The sequence below is a fragment of the Myotis brandtii genome, unplaced genomic scaffold (assembly GCF_000412655.1).
Source record: "Myotis brandtii unplaced genomic scaffold, ASM41265v1 scaffold658, whole genome shotgun sequence".
Lineage (NCBI taxonomy): Eukaryota > Metazoa > Chordata > Mammalia > Chiroptera > Vespertilionidae > Myotis > Myotis brandtii.
In genome coordinates, this window is record NW_005370558.1 from 3,414,793 (window position 1) to 3,428,745 (window position 13,953).

At 53.0% G+C, this 13,953-nt stretch overlaps 1 protein-coding gene across 2 annotated transcripts in view; it reads right to left on the minus strand.

Moving 5' to 3' along the window:
- ASTN2 (astrotactin 2) overlaps nucleotides 1-13,953 on the minus strand; it is a 668,892-nt gene that overhangs the window by 225,333 nt on the left and 429,606 nt on the right. For both annotated transcript variants that reach the window (XM_014528918.1, XM_005880933.2), the window contains exons 13-15: nucleotides 11,824-11,948; nucleotides 7,688-7,792; nucleotides 3,780-3,959 (exon numbers count right to left, since the gene is read on the minus strand). In XM_014528918.1, coding sequence (XP_014384404.1) covers nucleotides 3,780-3,959; nucleotides 7,688-7,792; nucleotides 11,824-11,948 — 410 coding nt within the window. The remainder of the gene's footprint in view (nucleotides 1-3,779; nucleotides 3,960-7,687; nucleotides 7,793-11,823; nucleotides 11,949-13,953) is intronic.

Here is a 13,953-nt window from a genome sequence, read left to right on the forward strand (position 1 = left end):
TCTCTCTCTCTCTCTCTCACACACACACACACACACACACACACACACACGCACCTGACATGCAGTTACCTGAGTGGATGTGGCAGCTATTGGTAAAACAAATGGGTTGAATCCAGGCAATGATTATGTGCCCTGCTCAGTGCCAGGTGAGTGCATCACTGATCTGCCTATTCGCTTATTGAATCCTATATTTTGGAAATGGAAGAATTGATCTTAGTGACCATCACTCGGTTACTAAGAGATGGAGCTGGGATTTGAACCAGCATCCAACTGACTGCAAAACCTGGGCTTTATCTCCAAATGAGGAAGCCTATCCAATTTAGCCAGAGGAAGGCTACCTTCAAACCGAGTCTTAATCGTGATCTAGGACTAATGTATCAAGATCACAGGTAGGGAGAGCACGTGACTATCAGGCCAAAGAGTGAAATGAAGGCCTGAGTGGGAGAAAGGTAACTTTCCCAATTAGAGGTATAGCCAGAGCACAGAGGCACGCAGCGAAAGTACTGAGCTGGGACAAGAGACTCTGAACTTGGCACGGTGCTGGGGGCAGCGGGGGGGAGAGAGGAGACTGACGGTGAACCGTTCCCATGCTTGTCCAGTTGTCCGTTGGGCCCATCTAACTGACCAGCCCGGTGCTCCCGGCCCCTCCAGACCGGCGGGATGCCCAGGATACTGGGTGGCGGTAGAAAGCGCCACCCCCTCCCTGGATCTTTCTAGTCCTCTGCATGCCCAGGGTCCCTCTGGAATCAGTGTCAGACACTGGGCCTGTTGTTCTAGCTTTCATTTTTCCCTGTTATAGGGAAAAAAATACATAGGATACGGACCACCACTCCCGTTTTCTGTATCTAGAACAGACATTGCTAACTAATCACAGCTTTCTCCTTGACCCGTTACCTCCGTAGAGTGGTTTAGGCAAACCGCCCCAACCGATCAGAAATGGCACAGGAACCGAAAGCTAGGAGCCACCACGTGATAGTGACTGGGTTCCCTCCCATGTGCCAGCCCCTCCCTCCTTCTAGCTGCCCATCAGTGGATTAGAGAGTCCATGACAAAAATGAGGAGATGCTGGAAGGCTAAGACAGGCCCGTAATGAACAGCGTGGGGGCAGCGCTCACGTCTTGTCCATTATGGAGCCCCAGCGCCTGGCACAAGGTCTGCGGAGGGGAAGCAGGTAGGACATAGCAGTGAACTAGAGGATGAGTGATGGTAAACTGTGAAGTGCTGTACCATGTGTGTGGCTGTCATCCCTGCCCTGCTTGGCGCCTTCTCCCCACCTCCTCTTCCACGTTTGGCCTCCTGTCAGGGAGCATCCTGGAAGCCCGCCCTCTCTGATTGAAGGGAAATTTGCGGAGTGTCCTTTCACGTGATGTAGAGGCTGCACAGGGAGGAGTGAGAGCTGTGGCCGGGACCAGAATCCTCAGAGGATGCCCACAAGTTTTGTTTTAAGCCACTGCTGCTCATGTACCCACTGTGCCAGGCCTCTTACCTACATTACCTCACTCCATTCTCCCCAAAGTCATGCGAGGGAATCACTATCCCTTCTTTACCACAGGAGGAAATGGACCCTGAGAAGTTACTTCCATCCCGGACAGCTGGCAGGGGTTTCAGAAGAGCCACCGGGATGGGAAATCCTGTCTGTCCCACGTCAGCCCTGCTCCTCCGCCCGGCCTCTTCCCACAAGCTCTGCCCCGGCGTGATGAGCTTCCACACCCAGATTCCTCCCAGCTGGCTCCCGGGGGCCCTGGCTCAGCACGTGTCCGTGACGCATACTTGGGGGCTGGGGAGAGACGGGTCACCGACTCCATCTGAGTCCAGAGGTTTCTCGGTTCTTCAGGGGAAAACTCCCCACTCCCTGCTCATCCTCCTTCTCCCCAGCATCACTCCCGAATTAAAAATAAAATGAACGACAGCGTTTAGATTAAAATCAAAGCATAGTATCCAATGTGCAGTCTAAGTGGCCACAGCAGGTGGGGACAGAGAAAGGAGGAAACACACGCAGCGGTTCCCTTGGCCTCAGTGCAGCCCCCTGCTCTTCCTGGGAGTGACACGGACGATGGAGAAAGACAAGTGCCTTTGCACAGGAGGCCAGGAGAGAACAGCTCCACGCCACGTCCACCTGGCAAGCTCGTGGCAAACGTGAAGGGGCCGGAGCTTCTCCACGGCATTCTCTCCGCCTCCTCCCCATCTTGCAACAGATACACGCATCTTCCATACAAGGAAGCGAGATTTTTCTGGATGCGGCCATGTGTGCAGATCGGGTGGGAGTTGGCATGAGCCTGGTGCCCTCGGCCCCAAATGCAGGACGAGGCAAATGAGTCCAGCGGCCATAGTGAGCGAAGGCTTTTATAAACACAACCTAATTGTATTACCTCAAACTCTTGAAGCTTATTGCCCTGCTTAATGATGTGTCACATTATTTATAGGGTGGCCCGAGACGAGACTTCAATTGATTTAATGCACTTCCTTAAAGACCGTCATTGTCACAGCCATAAAACAGCTATTCCCAGACAACTCAATTACGTCCCCTGCGCCTATAAACCAACCCGCGCCCCATGCAGCTGCACACAGGAGGCAGAGGGGTGAGACCACACGCCGCGTGGGGTGCAAACCCTCCAGGACAGAGGGAAGGGTTTGGGGGTGTCGAATGCAGGTGGACCTGGCTTCATCTAGTTGGGGAGGAGGACAGCATAGGAGGTGGACAGGGAGTGTGCACCCCACTCTGTCTCGGCTGGGCCGGGTGGGGTGGAGCCCTGAGATTCTGAACGAGATTCCTCCTCCGTCTGGGCCTTAGATTTCCCAACCAGGACCCTGGAGGGCGACGCCCAGCAAGACCGGCAAGGTCTCCTCTGGCTCCGCATTCTGTGGTTTTGAGTTCTGGTTGAGCCGTATGAAGAAGGTGCAAGCACATCTTTAACATCACTCCCCACCCTTTTCGTCCTCCCAGAGCTTTTCTTTTTAATTCAATGATAATAATAATAACAATGATAAGAGGAAACAATCCTCGCCCTGTTCCTCATCAGCTGTTTGTCTACGGGCACTTGATTTGGCATATCTGTGACTCCTTTTCTCATCTGAGAAATGGGGGTAAGAATACCTGGACCTAATAAAGCACATAATGCATGCCTGCGATATTTCTATCTTTCTCAAAATGCTATTACATACATCACTTCCCCTTAGTGTGGGAGGTAGACAAGAATAGCTACCTATGCACCCATCTCACAGGAAGGGAAAACTGAGGTGGGAAGGGAATGACTTTTGCAAGGTGAGTGGCGGAGATGGGTCTCCATCTGGTCTGGGAAATTCCAATTGTGATAATAGCTGGGAGTCCAAGGGAAAAAGGATCTGGTGACGTCCCTGCGGATAAAAGCCCCTCCTTGGGAAGGATCTGAAACTGCCCCTCCGCCATGCGACCATCCCTCCCAGAGGAGCTGGGACTCTTCTGGGTTCTTCCAAGAAGCCTGGAGAGAAGATGTCCCCTCCCCTCGGCCCTCCCCAGACAGTTGTTTCAAGGAGAGAGAGTGTGGGAAACAGGGGCCTGCCTAGACCAGGGTTCTGGAGTCCAGAACACCTCCTTGGGGCTCAGAAAATGCTGTCTGGAAGCATCTGAGCAATCGTCACACGGCCCCTCATTCTGTCCAGGGTGAAACTGAAGCCCAGAGAGGGGCAGGGGCTTGCCTAAGGCCACACAGCTTCTATGCGGCAGAGCCAGGATTTCGCTCCCCGGGAGCTCAGGTATCTCCCCAGCTGGCCGCCACCTCCACCAAGCCCTCCAGGCTTACCTTTCTGGTACTGGAGCCACAGCTGCTGCTGGACCTTCTTGCTGGGGAAGTGGATGACACAGGTGAGCTCGGAGCCGTAGAGGGCCTCCGCCAGGTAGTGGGAGCCATAGTGCTGGATGAAGGTCAGCAGCTCCTCCCGGCTGCTCTCCTTGCTCAGGATCTTGAGTACATTGGTGAAGCCTGGACAGAGGAGGAGCATGGGAAGGGGGTCAGAGCCTGGAGGCTGGTGGCTGGCAAGTTCTAAGAGGCAGGGAGCTCTTTCCAGTGTCGGCCTGATGGCTGCGCCAGTCCAGACAGGAGCAGCATCCCTCACTGACCTAGCAAAGGCTGCTCTCTCCAGGGGACACACCAGACCCTCGGCTACAGCGTAGTGACCTCGATCACAGGGGCCTGAAAGTCTCAACCAGGAAGTCAAAGCTGGTGTCTACCGAGTAGCTAAGGTCTATCGGGCACTCAGCCAAACATTTCATCGCCCCCCCCCAGCCCCTAACTTAACCTCAGTGTTCACTCTGCAACCCACCACAACCACCCGTTGTGTTGATGAGCAAGTCCAAGCTCAGAGACCGTACATTAACTTGCCTGGGCCCTCTGGCCAGAGTAGCTAGGATTCCAACCACTTCTGCTGTCACTCCAAAGTGCATGCCCTTTCCGCTGCCCCCCATAGTCCAGGGCTTGACTGTCCATGGCTGGAGGCCTGGGGCCGCCTGGCTGGGGCTCAGCAGATACTTTGCATCCCCTTTCCCGATCCCTGGCTCAGCCCCCTGTCATGCCACCTCTCTTTTGGTCTCAGCCTTGGCCTCCCTAAACAGCCATATGTTCTCTTGCCATGGAGCTCTTTGCGGCTCTGTTGTCCTTAGTCCTAAGCCAGAGTCTGAAGTCCGCAGGTCCCAGCATGGGGCCTACACGGCAGTCACTCAACAGCCGCTGTCCTTCCCTCTCCTTCCTCCAGCAGCCAGGTCACCAAGCTATGCTTCCAGGGGCCTCAAGACCTTCCTGGGTCCTGGCTCCTGGATAAAGCCAATGACCTCATATGAGATTTAGGCCTCCAAGGTCATGACCCATGAGCCACCTGCATCAGGCTTTACCTCCAGCTTAGTCAGTGTTCTTTTTTTTGTTCGTTAATCTTCATCTGAGGATATTTCTCCAGTGATTTTTAGGGAGAGCAGAAGAGAGAGGGAAAGACAGAAACATCCATGTGAGAGACTCATCTGAGGATATTTTCCCATTGATCTTTAGGGAGAGCAGAAGAGAGAGGGAAAGACAGAGAGAAACATCCATGTGAGAGAAACACATCAATCGGTTGCCTCCTGCGCGGCCGAGGAGGAGCCTGCAACCAAGGTATGTGCCCTTGAGAGAACTGAACCCAGGACCCTTGGGTCTGCAGGCTGATGCTCTATCCACTGAGCCAAACCGGCTAGGGATTTAAAAATTTTTTTAAATATTTTTATTGATTTCAGAGAGGAAGGGAGAGGGAGAGAGAGAAATATCAATGATGAGAGAGAATCATTGATCGGCTGCCTCCTGCATGCCCCACACTGGGGAATCGAGCCCACAACTCAGGCATATGCCCTGAGTGTGACCTCCTGGTTCATAGGTTGATGCGCAACCACTGAACCATGCCAGCCAGGCTGAGTCAGTATTCTTATTTCTCCTGAATTTTACATAGGATTTCTACTATCCTTTCTTCATTTCTGCCCCTCATATTCCCTCCAACACCCACATCTCACACACACACACACACACACACACACACACTGCCCCCAGCCCCACCTGGATAGCCTCCCTACTTCCTGCCTAAGTCCCACCTGTGCTTCAAGGCCCTGGGAAGTCCTCCCACCCCTAAGGAATCTTTCTCACGTCCTCACCAGGGAACCTATCTCTGCACCTTCAACACACTCCACCTTGCAACAGAAGCTCTGTCCCAGGGGTCTCTGAGTCTGCACATCCTTCCCACCCCCACCCCAGCCAGGCCCACGACACCGTCCCACAGGCACACCAATCACCATTACCCCAAGAACCACCAACTCCAGGCCAAATCAAGTAAAATGTAAACGAACAAGCTCTTTTTCAACATTAAAAAGGAGCTCCGATTTGCCAACATTTGATTTACAAGGGGGTTCTCAGGAGCATCGTTAGTGATTAATTAACACCGGTCCACCTTTGTAGTTCCAACAAGAACATCGCAGTCTTACTCAAAAGTGCCATGTGAGGGTGTGGGTGGTGGGAAAACAGAACGGGGCTCCAGGAACGGGTGCCTGATTAGAACAACCTCTCTCCATCAGCCCGTTAACTCGTGCAGCCGGGTAATTAATACCGCGGTGTTAATGACGAGATGGTGCCTGTAGGTAATAAATAACATCATGCAGATGCCCGGCGGCTCTTTACCCGGCAGACAGAGCTGCACTGGAATCCCTGCTCTGCTCCTGTGCTGCCACTCACTAGCTGTGTGATCTTGGGCAAATTGCCTAACCCCTCTGACCCTCAGTTTCTTTCTCTGAAAAATAATGGAATAAAAAATGCCTTCCTTGCAAGACATTGAAAGACAGAAAATTTTATGAAGTTCTGGCTGATGTCAGAAGTAATTACTATTTGTGCTTCTCAGAAAGTGAAGTCCTCCGAGTCTCAGGCTAAATGAGTAATGTTACTGGAAAAGGGCACTGAACAAGGAAAGCTAAGCAACGAGCTGGTGGATAATGAGGTCTCTTTGTTTATCTCAGCAGTCCTCCAGGCCTCCCTATCTCCCTCTTCCTCTTTCCCAGCTGGGAGGGGGCGGGGCCAGTGGGGTCAGCTCCATCCTCTGCCCCCCCTGGGGCCTCATTCTGAGAGAGGCTCCAAGAGCAAGCTGGGAGGGAGGGAAAGAAAGGGAGAAAAGGCTGTGAGCTGGTGGGTGCTGTGTGTGTCTGTGCGTGTGTGCAGTTGTGCGTGAGTGTGAGTGCCAGCCCGGCCTCCCCAAGTCCTGTCCCCGCTGCCACAAGTCCCCACCCACCAGAGCCTGCTGTGCACGCAGCCTGGGCGTTAGGTTGAGCCTTCGGTCGTTTTGGATGAGATGGACCTTGGTTCTTTATATATATAGATTCCCTGATCAAACATGAGCACCGGCCATGTGCTGATTCTCTGTTACAGAGAATATAGAAACGTTGGACCCCAGCCCTAGCCATGGTCTCAGATATGTGGGTGAGACAGGAGGACTCAGACAGGAATCAAGTACTTGATGTAGGTAGTTGCCCACAGGGAATTTCTCGAGTTATTCTGAGGGGGATGGGGAATGTGGGAGGTGCCGCTGAGTATTGCAGGATTCCCTGGGAGGGAGATCCAGACAGAGGGAACAGCTTGTGCAAAGTCACAGAGGCATGACAGAACATGTCCCATTTGGAGAGCTACAAATGATCACCTTCAGCTCAGGCTCAGGGTTCATGTGGGTAAGTATGGACAGTATGTGTATATGTGTGCGCAAGTGTGCGCGGGAGTGTGTGTGTGTGTGTGTGTGTGTGTGTGTGTGTGTGTTGGGGTGGTATGTGTTACTGTTGTATAGAAGATGAGCAGGGAAAGAAATCAGCCAGGAGGAGAGACCGGAGGAATCAGCGCCTGAGAACTTACACTTGAACTCTTTCAAGTTCTTAAGTGGGACAAAGATTGTCCTTTAGCCTCTCCCTCCATTCATCCTTCCACACACTCCGTGCTCAGACACTCCTTCCTCCAGGAAGCCTCTCTGGGTGGCTCCCTCTCCTGTGCCTCAGCTGTCCCATTACTGGGTAGATGTCACGGTCTGTCTGCTGCCCGTCTGCTCTCCCTGTGAGCCCCTGGATGGCAGCTCCCCAGGGCCAGCACAGGGCCTGGCACACCCAAGGTCCTCGGGAACTAGTGCTGAATGACGCCAAGTCCCCTGGCTGCACGGGCGCGGTCCTCACCTGCTGAGAGGGTGATGGTGCTGAGCTTCACGCGGTACAGGTTGCTTCGGACCCTCCACTGCTGCACCATGGGGTAACCCATGGCCTCGTCATACCTGATGTCTCCTGGGGAGGGAACAAGAGGGCCACGTGAGCCTAGCATTAGAGGCCTCGCATCACACCGCCGCCCGGCATCCCCGGGCTCCGGGGGACGGCACCTCTTCTAAACAGGCAGGCGCTGGGCCTTGGGTGCGGGCTCTCGCTGGGGCTGACAACTTTATCTGGACCCCAACTCCAGATCTCATCCCGGCCTCTGATTTCAACCGCCTTTCATCTCTGCCCAGCAACGTGTGAGGCCCTTTTACCCTACAAACAAGACTGGCTTTACGGGCTCATGGGGCCCTTTTTGGCAACATGCAATGGGAAACCAGACATCTCAGTGCCTCAGTTTCCCCGTCTGACACTGCTGCTACCGACGCTGACCTGACTCCTTAGGCACATTGTGAGACTCAAGTGAGGGAACGAGAAATGCTATATGTAAGGACCAGGGTCACTAAAGTACAGCCCGTTCACCACGGATCGCCAAGGGCTGCTTTCACGGGACGGCCCCAGAGGTGAGAAGCTGTGATGTACACCATTGTTTCCCACTGTGGAACCATGAGCGGGTCACAGGTGTCCTGCGAAATGCACGTGTGAATAAAAGGTTCCCATTTCAAGACAGACTGAGAAACACTGGCTAAGCAAAGTCAAACGCTTCGTTTTAAAACACTGTGGTTTCTCAGAACTTGAATAGATTCATAAGCATGTAAAAGCTCCCAGCAGGTAGGGTATAGCACTCTGCAAACCTCTTTAACTACAGAATCCCTTTTCTACAGAGAACCCGCTGGAACTCACATTCCATGGAATACATTTTGGGGAAAGAAAAGTATAGAGCAAAAATAAACAACAACAAAAAACACAACAAAATGTCAGCAAGTGGCTAACTTTGGTGGTGGGTGTATAAAGATTCTTGCTTCCTGATTTACATTCGTCTCCATTTTCTAAATCTCCTACTCGGAGGGTTTCAAACTCTCTTTGTTATAATCAGAGAAGAAACACATGAATAAGGCTGGTCACATCCGCAGTTATTATCGCTGTTGTTGTGTCTCCTCTGCCAGCGGCGGGCGCGTTTGCCATCCTTTCCCTTTGCCCCCTGGTGCGGAGGCGCTTAAAGAGATATTTGATACCGAGATTAAAATGAGAATCTCATTGGAACCAGTGATTTCTTTCTGGACATTACTGCAGTATTAAAGTTGTCCATTATTGTCAACTTCCTGTTTTCCTCCGCAGCCTTTCCAAAAGTAATGCACTTTTTTCTTAGAGGCTTTCATTTTCAAGTAAAATATTCATGGCCCCCAAAGATCTGCCCACTGGAGCAAGGCTGTTTTGTTATAAATATGCCCTCTCAGTCCTCTCATTCCTCTGCAGGGGCGGGGAGAGGCGGGCGGTGGGTGGGGCAGGTTGGGGCCATGTGTGGAGTCAGGGCAGAGGCCACAGTCTGCACAGGAAAACCAGACACCAGTGCCCAGCAGCCTCTGCCCAGCTAGTCATGCTCATCCTAGTCCAGACCAAGCGTGGAGGGAGTATTGGCAATTGGGCCCCATCCCCAGGAGACGGGGCAGGCATAGGAATGCAGGCTGTGGATACAGCTCGTCCACAGGGTGGCGTGATGTCCAAAAGAAGAAAAAAATACTGCTGCTTCTGGTTACCGAGTCTTAGCCCATCGCTGGGCCTCCCCCGTAAGAGGTCATCATGCCACCCCTCACTTCCCCCTGCCCCAGGTCCTTTCTGGATCCCAACATGGAATAAAGGTCTTCCCGTGGGAGGTCAGCTACTTGAGGGTGACCCCGTGGTCTGCATTTCTCACTTCTGCAGAGCCTAGAACAGCGCCTGATGCACAGCGGGCTCTCAATAAGTACCGATGCACTGGCTCATTCACACTCACAAACCCAGCCCTGTTCTTCCTCCACTCCCGAGTCCATCTCACCCGACTCTCTCCTGGCTCCCCACCCAGGGATCAGAGGTAGAATGAAGGTCTGGGATGGGGGAAGGTATTTTTTCCTGGTAACGAAAAAAATAGCTCTTGAAATGTAACCGTTCCTTTATAGGACACTTCCAAAGACCCCCGGATCGAAACAAATAATCCTACAAATTCATACCACTCATGTGCCAAGCATTTTACCTCCATGATCTGCAATTCTCACCATAATCCTGAAGAAAATAACTGTTATGCCCCATTTTTCAGAAGGAGAAACTGAGGCTCAGAGAGGGAAACTGTCCAAGGAGACTCAACAGTCAGTGACAGAGCCAGGTCCTTTCCATCGGAGCATAGCAGCCCCTTCCCCCAATGGACTGTGGCAATGTGGCTTTAACAGGTGGTGAACTCCCCGTCACTGGGGATATGCAAGAGGGATAATCACTCAGCAGAGACAGTGGAGACCTGATTTCCTCATCAGTAGCAGGAGTAGAAGCCCTTTACAGTTTGTCAGCTTGGAAATTCTATGATCTTACGATCTATGAAACATAAGAATTAAGGAAGGGACAGCAATTTTTAGACAAGTTTTACAAACATTTTTACATCCATGATTTCGTGGGATCTGCAACTGGGCTCCTCCCTGAAGTAGGACAGGTCACGGAGGTGATGCGCATGTGGATACAGCATCAGCTTCCGAGTGAAGGCCAACTGGACTTAAATCCTGACTGGACTTTAGGCCACCCTGTGGCCTCGGACGAGTTAGATGACTTCTGTAACCATTAAAGGGGGACACCAGCACCCTTACAGGGTGACAGGGATTAACGCCTGCACAGTGCCAGGCCCCAGGAGACTCTCAACCCCCAGGGGTTCTCCCCGTCTGCGATGAGAGGACTTGTACAGGTTTCTGAGAGCCTGCGAGTGCTAGAGGGGAACGGACCTAACCCTGCCCTGTTTCAGGGCTTCCCTGGGGGACGGTTTCGCTCTCCGCGGGATGGCTCAGTCCTCCCTCACCTGGCCATTCTCCCTGGCCTGTAGCTGAGAACCAATACTGTTCCAGAAAGGCCGATCAGGGCCCTTCCACCTCAGGGAAGTCCCCAGGAAAAGGAGGAACCGGGAAAGACGCTGAGGCGGGAAAGGCATTGTGGGACAGGAACATGGAGCCTCGGGCTGTGAAAGGTCGCTCTCCATAAGTGGGAAAGAGCTGCAGAGCCGAGTGAGCAGGACAGACGCCCGGAGCCATGGCACCAGGTTCCAGTCCCAGAAGATTTGCTGTGTGCCCTTGGGCAGGTCCCTTCACCTCTCTGAGTCTAGATTCCTCCTCTATAAAACAGGGAATATCATACCCACCCTCAGACGGCTCAGCGCCAATGGTCAAAGACAAGCTGGGTAACTGAAGTGCTTACAAGTGAGAGAGGCTGAGGGGGGGAGTTCCCATTGATTTTACTTTAGAATGATTTAAAAATGAACCTCATGAAATAAGCCAGACAGACAAATACTACATGATCTCACTTATATGCAGAATCTAAAAAGGTTGAACTTGTAAAAGCAGAGAGCAAAATGGTTTGGGGATGGGGTGGAAAAAATGGGGAGATGTTAGTCTAAGGGTAGAAGGTCTGGTTATGTAGGATAAGTAAACCCCGGAGAGCGAACATTCAGAATGGTGACTAGTTAAAGATATTCTAGACAGCCGTGGGCAAACTACGGCCCGCGGGCCAGATCCGGCCTGTTTGAAATGAAAAAAACTAAAAAAAAAAAAAAAAGACCGTACCCTTTTATGTAATGATGTTTACTTTGAATTTATATTAGTTCACACAAACACTACATCCATGCTTTTGTTCCGGCCCTCCGGTCCAGTTTAAGAACCCATTGTGGCCCTCGAGTCAAAAAGTTTGCCCACCCCTGTAGCATATACTTGAAATTTGCTAAGAGAGTGGACCTGGGCTGGGCTCAGAGTCCAGAGTCTCAGGGAAGCCCCCAGTTCTGCACATAGTAGGAGCCCCCCAAATGGCAGGTCCCTTGCACACCCCGTCCCTCAGGAAGGCGGAGGTTCGGTGGGGCCTTCCAGGGAGGTGCTGAGGACTGATCACACCAGAGACCAGGTGTGCGGTCAGGGAGGCTGGGGAGGGGTCCGCACGTGTCTTACCAGTGAGCAGCTGAAGGTCCGGGAGGGGCTCGGAGAGGACCCCCCGGCACTGCTCCTCCACCGGCAGCGGGATCACCAGCAGCCCGTCGGCCAGCTGCGGGAAGTCCTTGATGAAGTTGTTCTCCCTGTGGAGAGGAGCAGAGAGACTGCCAATGGAGGGAGGGGAGGCCGCGGGCTGCAGGGCTGGGAGGCAGGGAGCCGTGGTCCGAACAGAGGAGGCTCAGGAGTGGGCAGGTGCCTTTGCTGCGCTACCACTGGCACCCGGATCCCAGCCCTGAGAACAAGTTGTAATGACAGGCTCTGGCATCTGGCAGGCGGGGCTCAAACCCTGCCACCACTTACCAGCTGTGCCATCTTGAGCAAGCTAGGGGGTCCGCTTAGAACCTCAGTTTCCTTGACTATAGAGGGAGACCTCAGGATAGTTATTAAACTCTTCATGGGCTAACACTGCCAACTACTGAGGACACAGTCTGATGCTCTAGAAACCGCGAGTTTGGCTCCTAAACGGCCATTGCATAAGCGATGCCGATGGTGAAGGAGGCCAGGAGGGAACGGAGGGAAGCATGCAGTGCTTGAAGAACACGGGTGAGGGCAAGCTGGAGAAAGCAGCTTGAATGACTGGGTGTTTGCCTGTTAAAGTAGAAGGACCCCATGAGATCTTTGGGATCAATCTCCTCCTTTTAGAGACAGGGAGGGCAACCGAGGCCTGGAGAAGGGCAGTGACTTGCTCAACAGCAACCAATGGGTTAACCTCAAACCCAGGTCTCCCAGGCTAGTAACCCTCCTGCCTTCACTTCTCCAGGTGCCTCTGTCCCTTACCTGGAGGAAGAGGTACAGAAGGCAGACCTCTGGGTGACCCCAGGTTACTGAGCCCTGAATAAAGGTCGTCTTAAGGCGGGGCGGGGTGGGGGGCAGGAGGGGCAGTAACAGTGCATCACAGGGAGGCAGGCTTTAATCTTCTAGACAACAGACCTGCCTAAAACCAGAGCCGCCTGCAAAGAGAGGGGGTGAGCTTCCTGCTTCTGGGAGTATGCAAGCTGAAACCTGATAGCCACTTGGCATGGATAGCATCGAGGGCATTTCTGTATTAAAATTTGACTTTTGAGCCCTAGCCAGTTGGACTCAGTGTCAGTGGTTAGAGCCTTGGCCCGCAGACTGAAGCGTCTCAGGTTCAATTTCAATCACAGGCATGCACCTTGGTTGCAGGCTCCATACCCGGCCGGGGTCACTTCGGGAGGCAATCAATCGACGTGTCTCTCACATTGATGTTTCTCTCTGTCTCTCCCCCTCCCTTTCACTCTCTCTAAAAATCCATGGGGAAAAATATATGCTTAGGTGAGGATTAACAACAACCAAAAATCTGACTTTTGAGATTCTCGGAGTTAGAAACACTGATAATGATCTGGAGGAGGAGGAGAAAGAAGAGGAGGGGAAGGAGAAAAACAAAAAGAGGGGATGCTTAGCACTTCATTTGCAGCCTTGAAATGAGGTTCAGAAAGAGGAAAACAGAATCTGGGAGGCAGCCCGAGGGCACCCTCAGGATGGCTGGGGGCCTGCTCAGGATGCTCCTTCTTGGAGGAAGGTGTCCCCCTGAGCTTCCAGGAATCAGGGGTGGCGGGGCGGGGGGTGTTTTGAGGAAGCACCTGAGAAAGATGGAGAAGATGGAAGGGTGGGAGTTCACAGGCCAGGCTGGGAAGGAGGCAAGGACAAAGCAGAAGTGACAAGGCAGCAGCAGCAAAGACCAAGGAGGGTCCCTCAGGACTGGGCCCCTCCATGCCACCTGGGCGACAGCCGTCCTGTGAGGCCTCTGCCAGCAGAGGGCGCCCTGGGCCTTTGCATCAATCAGCTCTGGAGGCAAAGCAGGGATGGGAGCCTCAGCCAGGGGGAAGTTCCTCTGCACTGGAAGCCACAGTGGGAACCCGGGGCAGGACAGCAGCTTTGGAACCCACCCGCCTGGGATGGGTGTCGGAGGCTGGCAGGGTGCGGGCTGACCCTCAGGCTCAGGCAGAAACCAAACTCAGGTTCTCAGAGCTTGTGAGTAAGTGTGTGTGAGTGAGTGTGTGTGTGTGGGGGAGATGGTGGGGGGGCGGAGATGAGAGTGTGTGTGAATGAGACTGTGTGTGTGTGAGT